We start from the raw sequence: 14,725 nt of genomic DNA, 5'->3' as shown, positions 1-14,725 counted from the left end.
TCTTCACGGAACTGTCCGGTGGAATCCTGGGAAATCTGTGCCTCGTGTACTACCATAGTGCTGATAAATCTAGCTGTTCAAAAAATGGGAAAATAATTACATGAAATTTCGTGAACTCTTCTAACGGTCTAAGACCCAACTGCCTTATAAATCACATGGCTCTATACAAAATCCAATGTACATGAAGTCATATCCATGGTCAGATCTCACCACCATTGTGATTCTTCCAACTGCCGGCATAATGATGCTGGACCAATGAAGGACCAGTCACATTCACATTGTTGTAAGAATTCGACGACGCAGCGAACGAATACCCCGGCAAGATCAAAACATCATCGAGTAAAACGGGCTCCAAAAGATTCGAGATACTCGCCATATCGATCGTCTCATTGCGAGCCAATTCCAAGCTCTTCAAAACCCCGCGAGTCAGTCGCCTCGGCCCGGTAAAGTCGATCACATTACCCGTCATATCCAAAGTCAACCCGGAAACCGGAACCTGATACTCCTCCGTCTTCTGACGAATGCCCTCCATAATATCATTGATAACCATGAACAGATGCGGCGATCCAGGCGCCGCCATAATCGTCCAACTCTCAAACTGCCGGATGAAATTCTCCCCCCAGCCCACATCAAACTCCCACCCAACAACCAGCCGAGCTTTAGCACGCATAGTCTCGGGAATCCATTCTCTAATGGGTACATCCCCACACGAGACATCCAGATCAGCCCAGATGCCCCCTTCGACGAAGAGAAGCAGATAGCGCAGGAAATCCGCCTTCAGAATCGGTACCGAGAGAGAAAGGTAGGCATCGACGATATCGGGACGATCGCCGAAGTTCTCTTGCACATATTGATCGCCCGTGAGGTCGGTCATGATCTGCGCGCTATGCGCTGGGTTTTTGTGGAGACAATCGTGCAGCCATTCCTCTGACTGGTCGCTCAATCCTTTAGGTCCAACTTTGTACCAGATCTTCTCTGGGATCCGCGGCGACGCCAGCTGGAATCCCTTTCTAGATGGATCATATGTAGGGTAGCTTTCTAGTGTTGCTTCTCTCAGGGGGTGGTAATAGAGGATGAAGAAGAGACATGATAGGATCAGTATGCTTGCGGTTGAGAATTTTGTGAATGTCCGCCCCTGAGCACGCATGGTGACGGTGTGACGGTGTAGAAGTAGAAATGGGTTCCAGAGAGGGAATAATACACCACTCTATCAATCCGGGAAATGCCGTGGGATTAGTTAGGGTGCTGATGAGAGATTGAGATGTCCATCACGATATTCTTCTCCCCCTGACTTTTTTTAGGACCCTATTTTTAAGTGAGACCTCATTTCATTAGGACCCTTAAAGTCCCGATTAAGCGACTGAATCACTTGGAAATTTGAAATTGGTCCTTTCTATTGGCTGGTTGGCACAATTAATCTCCACCTGTAACTCTTGAGGCTGATTTGTGTAGGTTTCGAGTTATCTGCCTTGGATATGGCCGGATTGTTTCTCCTTCAATCCACAGTGTATGCATTCTATTCCGGATCTTCTCAGATGATCAAATCCGCAGTTCTTGGAGATACATTCTCGCAGCCACCATCCCATCCTCCACTTTGGCCTTATCCGGTCCGCTCCCCATACTTGTAAGACCCTTTCCACCCACGACTTTCGCAACCTGTGCAGCCCATTCATTTGCCACCAGCCTATTCGAGGTGTGTTTCTAGTAATATAGGTTAAAACAGCACATTCTGTTCCTTGAAACAAACTTACCGGTGAGACAAAGCACCCCTGGGCAACCCTGCCAGTGGCACCTACACCTATGAAATACACGCTCTTGTCGTCGTGGATAGAAGAGACATGCTTAATGGCCTCCGTGATAACTTTGGCGGAACAATCAGTCGGGAGGTTAACAACAAACGAGGTGCTGGCTGGGTTATCATCGATGACGGTTGTGACATGGTTGATGGCAGCATCGACTTGACTTCTCTGCGTTTCTTTTTGCTCTTTCATCATCTCTTTGATGCTTCCTTCGAGTCGCCTTGCAAACAGTTTCTTGTCCAAAATTGAGATTGCTGACGTGGCGAGTTCGGCCTGTGCCTGCTTGACAAGTGCCTCCTTCTCCGGGGAGATAGACATCTGCTCCATACTCACCAAGTGCTCTTCAAGACGAGCTGCATTCTGTCGGGCTTCTTGCACCTCTTGACCGGTAGCAGCCGCAATGCGTCGGACACCTTTTGCGATCACGGACTCCTCAAGCAAGACCATATCCTTGATCTCACCGGTCCTGTCAACATGTGCGCCTCCACATAACTCGACACTGTAGTTCCACCAGTCCTTAGAAGCATTGTCAACCAGAGTGTTGACAGGGACTCCGATAGAAACAACCCTGGTTGGATCAGGGTACGTCTCACCCACAATAGTGCGTACACCATCAATCCGACGTGCATTCTCCAGTGTGACGTCCGCCACAAACACCTGCCGATCATCTTTGATGTAATTGTGACAGATCACTTGAACCCTTTTAAGATCCTCCTCTGTGAGGCCAGATTTATGCGAAAAGTCGAAGTGTAGTTTCTCTGGTGCGACGAGTGACCCCCTCTGACAGACTTCTCCGCCTAAAACTTCTCGTAATGCGAAGTTAAGGATATGAATGCCGGTGTGATTCATGCGAATCAGTTGCCGCCGCAACTCGTCATATTCAGAGATCACCGTGTCACCAATCTTCAAGATGCCGTACATCATATAGCCAGTGTGTAACACGTAGGCTTCATATGACTGCACATTGCGGACATCAATTTAGCAACATCGTCGATGATTAATCGTCCAGTAACGAAAATTTGACCGCCAGCTTCAGCGTAGAAATTGGTCTTATCGAGAAGGACACCAAACTGCGTGCCATTTGGGACATCAGACGTGCTCGTCATAAATGTCTTACCATAGTATAGCGCCTTAATAGTTGACTAGATGGAACCTTTCCTATACTTAGCCACATCATCTAGTTTACACATGCCAACTTTATTCTCTAGAGCAGCGAGATCGTGAACATCGAGCGTGACGAGATCAGATGCACTCTTCTTTTCGCCTTTGCTAGCCTCTCGGGCCATCTCTTGGGCGGCGGACACTTCGTCCTCGTCAATATTCAGACCTTACTCTTCGGCCATAAGCTTTGTCAAGTCAACCGGGAACCCATATGTGTGATATAGTAGCCACCCGTAAGCTCCGGGGAGGTCCTTTGAACCACTCTCATGACACTTCTGCGCATATTTGCCAAACGTCGCTTCTCCTCGGTCTAGATTTAAAGCAAAAGCTTCTTCCTCTTAGTCGAGGATCTCCTTCACGGTCTGTTCATTCCTTCTGACTTCGAGAAGATATCCCCGATCTGTTCGACAACTGTAAGCACAATCTTCGAGAAGAAAGAACCGACTTTCGCGTATCGCACACCACGTCGTAAGGTTCTCCGTACAACGTAACCGTGCATGTGCGGACATGGTCGGCCACAACACGGTAGGCGGTGTCAATGCCATCATCTTCGGCGCCAAACTTTCCTTGGTATGGACGAGCTCCTGTGATTTCTTGTATCTTTTCAAAGAGAGGGGAGAAGAGGTCTGTGTCATAATTCGATGACTTGCCTTGTACGATGGAGACCAGGCGCTCGAAGCCCAACCCGATGTCGATATGCTTGTTCGGTAATGATCTCAAAGACATGTCTGCCTCCCTGTTGAATTGAATGAAAACAATATTCCAGATCTTCACGACGTCGGGGTCATCTTGGTTGACCAGATAAGCGGCATTTCTTCAGATATAATGCAGCACTCGGCTTTCTGCTTCTCGACAGTTCCTTAATATTGTAATAAGTAAAGTAGGATGCCTAAATTTAACCTACTATTATGTGTTGACCATATCTAATGCAAGTATGCGCCCGGAGATGTCCAATCACTCTATATCGATGCACATCGATTTGCATTGAGTCTAGCGTCGGCGGTTAAGCAACCAAGCCCTAAAATATCTGTGTTTCGGCTCGCTACATGCACGCTTGTATCTTTGAGGCATTGTCATTCGGAGTAAGACCACATAGTTTCAACCGAAGAAGTACATAGAAAATAAACGTAGGTTAATACATCGATAGTTATGCAGCTCACCAAGAGCATAAATATCAATACGGGTTACATACTCCGTAGTTATGAACCAAATAGAAACTAGGTCAAGCCACGGGACTACTCTAATTAGCCTAAAGAACTCTGATTGTAAATCCGACGAATAATAGTGCTTCGCTAATAAATTCTTTCCAGTCTAGTGTTATCCAGCCGAACGTGGCCTTCATTCATTGGATATGCTAACTAATTGCATGCACACCACAACTAACCCTTAACCCCTCATTGGGTAGACCGATACCGGAGGAAGGGACCTCGGGAACCCCTCACCCACAATGCGCGCTCCCTTGTCACTCCACTCACTCCCTGTATCTGCATTGTACTTAGTGCAACAGCCAATTCCAATCGTTACAATTGCTAAATGTGAGTGCTGACTTCTCACCTAATCAATCACAGTCAGAGCTAAAAAAAAGCAATTTCAGCGCCACAATCAAATCATGGATGAGAATATCCTCCAGCCACATGCCTCAAAAGGTACAGATCGACAGGGCAATCTGAAACTCTACAATACTTTCTTTCTCCGGATGATAACAATTCTCAGTGTGGACCACCCTCATAACAAATACTGCATACCTCTCTGGGCTTTTGACCCTTGAGTACTCTCTCAGAAAGGTCGGGTCAAAGTATCCGCTTGTCGTGCTCTATACGGACACATTCCCTGCCGAAGGCCACAAAGCCCTTGATTCCCGGAAAATCTTGAAGCGCCATGTACCGTATCTCCTGCCGTCAGCTCCCAAGGATTTCACCAACGATGTACGATTCTACGATTGTTGGAGCAAACTCACACCGTTCTCACTTGTTGAATATGAGCGTGTCGTACAACTTGACAGTGACATGCTAGTCCTTAAAAATATGGATGAATTAATGGATGTCGAATTGGATTCACCAGAAATGGCTGGAAACGGAGATCGAGTCTTTGCCGCTAGCCATGCTTGCAGCTGCAATCCGCTTCATAAACCTCACTATCCCGCAGACTGGTAAGAGCAACCTTTATTTGGGAATATACAAGCGCGACATACAGTGCAGCTAATTCGATAATTCTGAAAGGATTCCGGCCAATTGCGCATATACTACGCAGCATGAAAATCCTGACATCGCGCAAACCGCCGGTGCTTCACCCACTTCAGGGTTGGGGATACCCAATGGAGGCCTTCAGGTGGTGATCCCAGCTCAGGCAACCTACGAGAAGATTCTTGCACAGCTTGGTGCTTCTACAACATCGAATTATGATTTTGCCGATCAGTCCCTTCTCGGTGACCTGTTTTATGGTCGCTGGGTTGCACTCCCGTACATATACAACGCACTCAAAACCTTGCGGTGGGAAGGTGTACATGACGCTATATGGCGCGATGAGAATGTGAAAAATGTACATTACATCCTCAGCCCGAAGCCATGGGATGAAACTGGACCGAGCCAAGACCCATCGCACGCATGGTGGAAAACATTGAATGAGAAACGGTTGAGCGAGGAGCAGGAGACAGGCTTGAGGGACGAATTTTGAGTTGTTTGTTCAAAAACTTACAAACCACTACTCTCGATTTGTTACATTCAACATTCATCCACCAAATACCTCATTCGGTGGGCTCTTTAACCAGGAAGATTTCCTGGTGTGTAAATACTCGTTTGCTTGGCTTGTCATAGTAACACGATATGACTATCCTTGTGTGGCCACTCAGAGCCTCTTGAAGACCTCTAGCGGAATTACTCATCGCAGCGAAACACTGCCTCTGCAAAATTCAGCACTACATTAATGCAAATATTCCATTTTCCAATTGAGAAGCTCGCAGAATCTGTAATAGTAGTTCAAATGAGAACTTTCTCTATAATCGCGTTATCATAAACCAACCAACGCCTCTTTTTTAAATGGAAATAACCCCCAGTGCCATAACTGTTTGTTTGCGAATCTGACTATGGCGCTAACCAGTAGTATCAAAAAGACTAGTGAATAAACGACATGCAGATATTGAGGATCGTTAACATACATATTTTGTCCGTTTGGATGATTCTTTCTCTAGTCTAAAGGTGTTGTACACAGTTTGGAACCCGCAAGCAATGAAAAACCGACAGGAATCTCTGTCGTAGCACAGATGGGATTATCTTATTCCTCAGCCGCCAAAGCCCTTTTATCTCGCACATCTGACTGTAGAATTTCCTCCTGGCTTTGACTCCCTCGCGGACGCAGTTGGCGATTTGTATACCTCAACTCAATGGGAACATAGCTAAGTCTTTCTGATTCATTCCGAGAAGAGCCTCTGAAAAGCCACGGAAACAGAAAACTTAGCGGCCGGCGCATCATAGGGAGACACGCACAGATTATTCCCATATTGCACTCCACGAGAGTCCAGACTGAGCGAGGGATGAAATCCCCTATAGTAAAATTTGATCAGCAACTGTTCTCTGCATTCCCTTTTTTCGAGGCTCCCAAGATACTCACAGCTTTGATCTAAGCCAGTCGATGTTTGAGACACTGCAACCGTACGCATGATACTAGTGACGCAGACACTATGTACACATGAGACTCCTGATTAATGCATAGAGAAGAGAGGATGAAATGATACATACAATGCTCCAACACCGAAAACAAAACACAACCCAATCCGGTCGCGCTTCGAGAGCTTCAGGTGGCGAACTGGGGGAATGGGGAGAATGGCGATCAGAACGTCAGTAACCGTGTTAATTCCCGCAAATGCATACCACCAGCTATCTTTGTCCACGCATTGTTTGACTTTGATATTATGGTTCCAAGAAGCTTCGATTGGGATACACTGAAAGATTGTGACGAGGACTGATGCGACTGTCCATGCGGCGATGACGGTTAGGAAACCCTTTCCCACGCGCTGGAAAGACTCTGTGATAAATACTCGGAGGTAAAGGAGGACGATAGAAGCTTTGGTAAAGCCGAGGGCAATCTTATATGGAATCTGGGCAACAAAAAACCACTTCGGGGAGTGTTAGAGATTTGAACGAGCATTAGCTACCGTTGATATCACTGCACCTTCAAAGCTATATGTATACCCTCTCCCATATCTGCTTTTCGCCTGCCATAACCATGCACGACGGCTGGAAACCAAAGGTCAGCTTGTGACTAAAAGACCCGCCATCAGATGTCTTTTGACTTACCTAAATTGACAGCAATTGTTGTCATGACCGATGCCGCTAGGGCGATGACGAGGAACAGATCATCCCAACCGAATTTTTTCAGATGAATCCTCGTTGCTAGCCGAATGGTAACAAATATGGCCGCAGTGAGCACCATCACAAGCGCGGTAATGAAAAGCACATGGCCCCTATCTGGGACACCGTCAGTTGTTTGGCCATAAAATGTCATACTCTGGATAACATTGTCAAGCCAAATGGGGTTGGATTAGATCGGAACGATCATAGGCTATAGCCAATGTGCATTTCATGAGTACAAAGCGAGGAGAGAGAGCTGTCTCCGTGAGATCAAAGATCAAGGCTTCCAGTGTTCCGCGAGCAGGCATTAGATATGACCTGGGACGGCTCATTGGGGGCCAAATGGAGACTTGAGACAGCGAACCCGAATCAAAGCACGCCAGATCGACTAGGGCTTACCTCTACAGGCTCCATATATATGCAAGCCCCACTTAGCCATATTGACGATATATTAAATGCGTCAATTGATTTTCAACACGCGGTTTCTCTCACAGTCTATTTTCCCTCGATTTTGCCCCTCCGACTCAATCAGGGATATATTTGATCATGCGAGTAATATGGCTGGCCTTCGCAGTGGTTGCCGTAGCGCGACAGGCCCATGTCGGGTCGAATGGAATCATTCAGGGCCATGAGGCATCAAAGAATCCAGGGGTCACGGAATGGCTCGGAGTTCCTTACGCGCAGCCGCCTGTCGAGCAATTGCGATTCGTACCGCCCCAACCTTACACGCCGAGGGGTGTTCATGTCGCCTCAGAATATGTATGGTCTCAACTTATCCCTTACACCCGAAGTGCATAAAATGTATGAATGTCTGACATGAACGTAACATAGGGAAAGTGAGTGCTATTTGCGGTGATTGTATTCTACTTTCTTTAACAGCAATCTACAGAGACTGCATGTACTCGGTGTCGAAGCTGGTCGACTATCCCGACAAAACTCCGCAATTTGACAGCATCTTCGAGGCCTTCGCGGCTATAAATAACAACACTCAAAGTGAAGACTGCTTGACTCTGAATATTTGGTCAAAGCCAGACTCAAATCAACTCAAGCCCGTCTATGTTCATTTTTACGGTGGTAGTAAGTTTTTGCTACTTATTTTCCAATGTCTTGTTTCTGATCCATGTTATAGGATGGACAAGTGGCACGACTGATACTCCTTTTTATTATGGAGGCGGATTTGCTGGTACTGAGGATGTAATCGTTGTCACGGTCAACTACCGCATGAACATATTCGGGTTTCCTGGCCTGCCTGGACACCCTCCTAATCTTGGTCTACTAGACCAACGTCTAGCCGTTGAATGGGTGAAGCAAAATATTCGTGGATTCGGGGGTGATCCTAACCGCATCACTATATCTGGCCAGTCTTGCGGAAGTGCTTCTGTTGATTATTGGGCGTACGCCTACCAGTCCGAACCCCTAGTTACCGGTTTGATCTCGCATTCCGGCACAGCTCTCAGCTTCCCAACAAACAATAGGACAACTGCAGCGGAGCATTGGTATACTGTGTCTGCCCAGTTAGGCTGTGGGTCTTCAGGGGATGTTCTGCCGTGCATGAGAAAGCAGAATGCGAGTGCCATTCTCGCCGCTGCTAGTGCAGTGAAGGTTCCGACTACAAACCCTGCAAGGAAATCCCCGGCTTTCCAGCCCACCGTGGACGACGTGACTGTTTTTGAGAATTACACTCTTCTTTCGCAGCAAGGAAAATTCGCCCGCATCGTGAGTGGGCTCTCCTACATCTCAAATATAGTCGATGGGTCAATGTAGCTACTAACCATATTCTCCAACAGCCCTACTTGGTCGGGCACAACGCCAATGAAGCGGGATTCTACAAGATCGCGACCTACGCCCAGGGATCGACACTGACAGACGAACAGTGGGATGATTTCAACATGCAAACATTCTTCTGCCCATCCAATCTCGAAGCCGCACACCGAAGTCGTCGACATACACCAGTTTGGCGCTTTCAATACAACGCGGACTGGGAGAATACCCGTCTTTACCCTACCAGTGGAGCATACCATGGTGTCGAATTTAACATGATTTTTGGAGAATCTGCTGAAATTACTGGGATTGCTGAGTCTGATGCGCAGCGCCAGCTGCAGGTTCAGATGCGATCCGCCTGGGGATCATTCATCGCTGATCCCGAACACGGACTGAAAGCCCTGGGATGGCCCAGTTATGATCCTGACGGTGAGTCCACACTGCTTCGATCGAGATGATTTGTTCCTTAACATTATTAGCTTCGACACTTGTTGAAATCGGTCTCGATAATCGTCCCAGCGTGTCTTTTGTAGGCACGGAAAACTCTGCTCAGCGGTGTGCAGCTTTGCTGGCGCAAATATGAGTATTGCTGGGGTACCAGCTGTTTTCATGCCTGTCAGTGACCAAGAAGTGGCGGAGGTTATACATACGCATTGAGGTAGTGTCTTTACCTGTGGTCAAAAAGTGGCATGAGATGAGGCACTACAATGGAAAGGAGGAGGTTCCGAGTGATATTATTTGGCACATCGTACATATGTAGGCCGTCCTTTTGTTAGCATATAGGCGTTTTATGTTTCCATCTCCGCTTGGTTTTAAAGTTGCAACTGAGGTGGATACATGATCCCAGCCAATGCGATCGAATGCAATTGGATAAGTCAGCTACATGTACACTTTATGTACGTTGTAGACTAGGATAATAAAGTTATAGTAGGATAAACATATCAAAAACGCTATGTAAAGTCGACACCATGAATGGTTCAAACGCCAAGGTCAAGCCCGCAGTGCTAAGAGAAGAAAACATGGGAAGATTGATAGTCAAGCAAATCGATCACCGGTCAAAGATAGCCTTCATATCCGCACAGGCATCGCGGTATAAAAGGTCCACGCGATTTTGGTCCCGCCACGGATTAGGTGACTTATCCCACGCATGCCGGGCTTTCTCAATAAGCATGGCGCGAGGACGTTTACCGAGGCTCTCTAATCGGCGAACGAAAGATTGACCCTCCTTCATCAACATATCCCATTCGCAAATAAAGAAAAAGACGTCGCGGGGAAGAGCTTCAGACAGGATACGGTCAGATGCGTGGATGGGAGATGCATAGGGGGATATACGTTCGTCCAAATCAGGAAGATAGGCCTCATCAAAGAGTGTGGTGAAAAATGCAGGGAGAGTCTTGTCCGGCATCAGACTCATAGCGCGACGGTGATCGCGAGATTCTTCAAAGTCCAGAATCGGATACCAAGAGAACAATGCAACGATGTGAAGATCGCCGACCTGACTGAGCAGATTTTGCGTGGATTCGGCTCGACCCAAATGTTCCTTCACTTCGGTGGATATTCTGCCACGCAGTCGCAAGGGCACCGTGACAGCCAGGTTGCCGCCTGCCGAGAACCCGCTCAACGCCACTCGGCTCACATCCAATCCCAGTTCACTGGCATGTGTTGCCAGGTACAGTAGGGCCTCGACTCCGTCGTCTACTGCCGCAGGAAAAGGGTGTTCGGGGGCTCGCCGGTAGCCGACACTCACCATCACGGCGCCGGTATCCTCCAGCACCATTTTCGCCCAGCGAGAATCATCGGTAGCAGCACCGAGCGTGAAACCGCCTCCGTGGAAGTTCACAGCGACAGGGAAGCGATGGCCTAGCCTTCGCTGCTCTGGATAATCCGGTGGACAGTAAAAGTGGAGGACGACCGGATGGCAATGGGAGTCGGATATCACGGTACGGGTGAATAACGGTCGGGGTGGGCGCGGACCAATCTCGTGCAAGAACATGCCAATGCGCATCAGAAACCGCCAAAATATGGCCTGTACATACAGCCACCAACGAGACGAAGCCATGATGCTGTAGTGAAAAGTAACGGATTCGATCTACTGATCTGGCATACGCATCGGAGGGGCCCGGAAGCCGGCGGTGATAAGAAGATAAGACGGACAGACGGGAAGACCAGACGAGATATCTGACATTGGCCGAGAAACGAAGAACAAAACAGCCAACTGATACTAACGAGGGAAATAACAATAACGAGAGAGAAACCGTTGGAGTAATAGGGAAACAAAGTCGTAAGTTCGAAGCAATGGCCAGTTCTCCCCAGGGACCACCAGGCCCCATACCAAGAAAATCTGGATTCCTTGGTTTCGGATGATGTCATCACACCTTTTCCAGCCCTGTGGCCGTGTGCAGGATTTATAAGTTTGGAAATTTACGTGTGTGTTTTGATTGACTCTACTTCTTTCAACTCTTGGTCTGTCATTGTATTTGGCTCAATTTGTTCTAATTCACGTGCGCGTTGCCTGTTTTGCTATCGGACTCTTTACCCTCTAGGCCTTCCCAGAGTTGAAATATTTGAAATCGCCCGTTCCGGCGCAGCCCCCCCCCCACCTTTCCCATATATATACAAAGTCCCGAGGTCCCTCCTCTTTCTCTTTTTTCTTCTCCCCCTCCCTTCATAAACTTAAGCACATTATGTCGATTAAACGTGCCCTCTCCAAGGCCATTAGGGGACACTTGGGAAATGAGGATGACTCTTCCGGTTCCAACGTTCGCTCTGCTCTGCCATCAAAAGTTCGTACCTCGACAGATCGGTCCGGTTCTCCTACCGCATCCCCTCGTCGCAGCATCATTGGCAACTTCCTCCGTGATAAGAATGAGTATATCTCTTCGTCTGATGATGTCTCCGACGACTCTTCTACCGGTGCCTTGAGCAAAAACCAACAGAAGCGGTTGGTGCGTCAGCACCGTCGCAGCGAGCGCAGTCGTCTCAGCGAGGAAATGTTCTCCGAGACCGACCATCGCCGCAAGGAAGAGGAAATTGCCAAATCCACAGCCGAGGAGACGCCAGAAATGAAAGCGCGTTATGGCGAGCTTCCTTTAATGCAGTCGTCCGTTCGAACACGAGAAGTGCGGACTCGGCTCGATGACATAAGTCTTGCCATGGAGGGACAGAAAGTGTTCTTCAGCGCACGACTGCACGTCATCCGTCGAATGAGTGCCAAACTGGTGTTCCTGGTATTCCGTCAACAGCTAGGTACCTTCCAAGGTGTTTTGCATGAGCGGGAGGGAGCAATCTCTCTCGCCATGGTCCAGTGGGTGGAGCACCTCCGGGTGGGCTCTTTTGTGACAGTCCGCGGCACTGTTCAGAAACCGGAGGTTCCAGTGTTGGGCTGCTCAGTTCATGATGTCGAGCTGGCCATTGATTCGGTTCACCTCCAAGTTCGCCGCGAGGAGCCTGTCCCCTTCAGTGTTTACGAGGCAGAGATTCGGACCACCGAAGAAGAAAAGATCGAGGGCCGCCGCAACCACATCCCTGACCGGACACGTTTGGCCAACCGGATTCTCGACCTTCGCACATCAACCTCGCAATCCATCTTCCGTCTTCAGTCCGTGACATGCAATCTTTTCCGTACTTCCCTTGACGACCGCGGCTTTATCGAAATCCATACCCCGAAATTGCAAGGCGCTGCTACCGAGTCTGGATCGAGTGTCTTCGAAGTCAACTATTTCGGTCGCCCTGCGTTCCTCGCTCAGTCTCCTCAATTGGCGAAGCAGATGGCTATCGCTTCTGATTTCGGCCGCGTCTACGAGATTGGTGCTGTGTTCCGTGCCGAAAACTCCAATACCCACCGTCATCTTACAGAATATACTGGATTGGATCTTGAGATGGCTATTGATGAGCACTACCATGAGATGCTTGAGACACTTGATGCTGTGATTAAGAATATCCTCACGGGCATCTACACCAAACACCGCCGCGAAATTGATCTCATCAAGTACCAGTTCCCCTCCGAAGATGTCGTATGGCTGGAAAAGACGCCGATCATTCGTTTTACCGATGGTATCAAGATGTTGAACGACTCGGGCTGGTTGAACGAAGAGGGCAATCCGCTACCTTTTGACGAGGACTTGGGTACCCGTGATGAGATTCACTTGGGTGAGCTTGTCAAGGAGAAATACGGCACTGATTACTACGTCCTCGACAAATTCCCTCGTGGTGCACGTCCCTTCTACACGATGCCCGACGTTGATGACGACAACTTCACGAACTCATTTGACATGTTCATTCGTGGGCAAGAGATTGTCTCGGGTGGTCAACGTATCCACGATCCCCACATGCTGGAGGAAAACATGCGTCGTGTGGGCATTAACCCGGATGATATGGAAGACTATCTCGAGGGCTTCCGCTGGGGTGCACCACCCCACGCGGGCGCCGGAGTTGGTCTGGAACGTATCATGATGCTTATCCTCAAGCTGGGCAACATCCGACTGACGTCAATGTTCCCTCGCGACCCCAAGAGTTTGCCAGCAAAGCCTGTCTCTGAAAACCTCCGCCACCCAGAATCATCGACCATCGAACCGCCGTGGCACCATGAGCACAAGGCTCGGACAGCTTCGGACGTCAGTGAGCTGCAGCCTCTGGAACATCTGGTCGCTAACTACGGCGATGCCACATCAACCTCCTGGTTTGATGAACGCTTCAAGATCTGGCGTGACATGACTACTGGTGCAGCTGTCGCCTACGTGCCCAGCTCCTCCAATTATGCGATCATTCCCGGTAACCCAGCCTGTGATCCCAAGCAGTACACACGCACAATTACACAATTCTTGCAGTGGCTACGCCGCGAAACCAAGTATAAGCCCGTGTGGATCCTCTGCTCGCCTGAAGTCGAGACTATTCTTGGCGAACGACTAGGCTGGCGCAGTTTGTCTTGTATCGCCGAAGAGCGCATTGACCCATCGCGCAACCTAGCCGCTTCTGACGGCGAGATTGCACGTAAGCTGCGTCGCGCCGAGACCGAGAACGTTAAGCTAGTTACTATGAACCAAGGCGAGATGGTTCCAGACGATATTCGCAAGAAGATTGACGACCGTATCACCGAGTGGCTGTCCAACCGCAAGGGCGCGCAAGTGCATTTGTCCCAGATTCGCCCATGGTGCGACTTCGAGCACCGTTGGTACTTCTACGCTCTGGACAGGAATGGCGTCGTCTGCGCCTTCGTCGCTTTGGCAATGCTATCTCCTGCCCATGGTATGCAAGTCAAGTACAGTCTCGATTTCCCCGGCGCGCCGAGCGGTACTATCGAATATATTGTCACGCATGCAATCCAGACCGCCGCTAAGAGTGGCGTCAAAGGCCTTACATTTGGCGCTGGCGCCACTGCCCAGTTCACCGCAGGTCACAACTTGCAGGGAACCAAGGTCAAGATGTTGGAGCACACCTACGAAGCCCTCGCTAAACAGTTCCATCTTGTGCGCAAGAGTGAATTCCGTGCTAAGCTCGGCGCCACCGAGGATCCGCTCTACATTTCCTACCCGTCCCACGGCCTGGGCTCTAGGGGTATACGCGCGATCCTCAACTTCTTCGAAGACTAAGCTTAAGATTAAGCTACGTTATTTGTATCAATGGCTGAGCCATTCATGGAGCTACGATTTAACGGGAGTT

General features: G+C 48.9%; 7 protein-coding genes across 7 annotated transcripts; 3 read left to right on the top strand and 4 right to left on the bottom strand.

Annotated features, from left to right (window-relative positions):
- Positions 1–199: 199 nt before the first annotated feature.
- On the bottom strand, positions 200–1,147 carry LCP9604111_4572 (uncharacterized protein; the record flags this gene model as incomplete). The annotated part of the gene is made up of 1 exon (XM_039072286.1): positions 200–1,147. One exon carries the CDS (start codon positions 1,145–1,147, stop codon positions 200–202), a length of 948 nt encoding a protein of 315 aa, XP_038929614.1.
- Positions 1,148–1,539: 392 nt separating this feature from the next.
- LCP9604111_4571 (uncharacterized protein) lies at positions 1,540–2,720 on the bottom strand (the record flags this gene model as incomplete). Its single annotated transcript, XM_039072285.1, has 2 exons — positions 1,540–1,701; positions 1,752–2,720. 2 exons carry the CDS (start codon positions 2,718–2,720, stop codon positions 1,540–1,542), a joined length of 1,131 nt encoding a protein of 376 aa, XP_038929613.1.
- Positions 2,721–3,467: 747 nt separating this feature from the next.
- Positions 3,468–5,633, top strand: LCP9604111_4570 (glycosyltransferase family 8 protein; the record flags this gene model as incomplete). Its single annotated transcript, XM_039072284.1, has 5 exons — positions 3,468–3,485; positions 4,460–4,495; positions 4,555–4,606; positions 4,674–5,109; positions 5,180–5,633. 5 exons carry the CDS (start codon positions 3,468–3,470, stop codon positions 5,631–5,633), a joined length of 996 nt encoding a protein of 331 aa, XP_038929612.1.
- Positions 5,634–6,230: 597 nt separating this feature from the next.
- LCP9604111_4569 (uncharacterized protein) lies at positions 6,231–7,388 on the bottom strand (the record flags this gene model as incomplete). The annotated part of the gene is made up of 5 exons (XM_039072282.1): positions 6,231–6,499; positions 6,567–6,634; positions 6,695–7,071; positions 7,128–7,192; positions 7,253–7,388. The coding sequence occupies 5 exons, from the start codon at positions 7,386–7,388 to the stop codon at positions 6,231–6,233; spliced, it is 915 nt and encodes a 304-aa protein (XP_038929611.1).
- A 464-nt stretch (positions 7,389–7,852) lies between these two features.
- Positions 7,853–9,650, top strand: LCP9604111_4568 (CAZyme family CE10; the record flags this gene model as incomplete). The annotated part of the gene is made up of 6 exons (XM_039072281.1): positions 7,853–8,065; positions 8,138–8,142; positions 8,196–8,383; positions 8,436–9,022; positions 9,094–9,496; positions 9,547–9,650. 6 exons carry the CDS (start codon positions 7,853–7,855, stop codon positions 9,648–9,650), a joined length of 1,500 nt encoding a protein of 499 aa, XP_038929610.1.
- A 465-nt stretch (positions 9,651–10,115) lies between these two features.
- LCP9604111_4567 (alpha/beta hydrolase) lies at positions 10,116–11,126 on the bottom strand (the record flags this gene model as incomplete). Its single annotated transcript, XM_039072280.1, has 1 exon — positions 10,116–11,126. One exon carries the CDS (start codon positions 11,124–11,126, stop codon positions 10,116–10,118), a length of 1,011 nt encoding a protein of 336 aa, XP_038929609.1.
- A 625-nt stretch (positions 11,127–11,751) lies between these two features.
- Positions 11,752–14,655, top strand: erdS (aspartyl-tRNA synthetase, cytoplasmic; the record flags this gene model as incomplete). The annotated part of the gene is made up of 1 exon (XM_039072279.1): positions 11,752–14,655. The coding sequence occupies one exon, from the start codon at positions 11,752–11,754 to the stop codon at positions 14,653–14,655; it is 2,904 nt and encodes a 967-aa protein (XP_038929608.1).
- Between the last annotated feature and the right edge of the window lie 70 nt (positions 14,656–14,725).

The sequence above is a fragment of the Penicillium roqueforti genome (genome assembly GCF_015533775.1).
Source record: "Penicillium roqueforti strain LCP96 04111 chromosome Unknown scaffold_09, whole genome shotgun sequence".
Taxonomy (NCBI): domain Eukaryota; kingdom Fungi; phylum Ascomycota; class Eurotiomycetes; order Eurotiales; family Aspergillaceae; genus Penicillium; species Penicillium roqueforti.
This window is presented reverse-complemented; position numbering and strand designations above follow the sequence as displayed.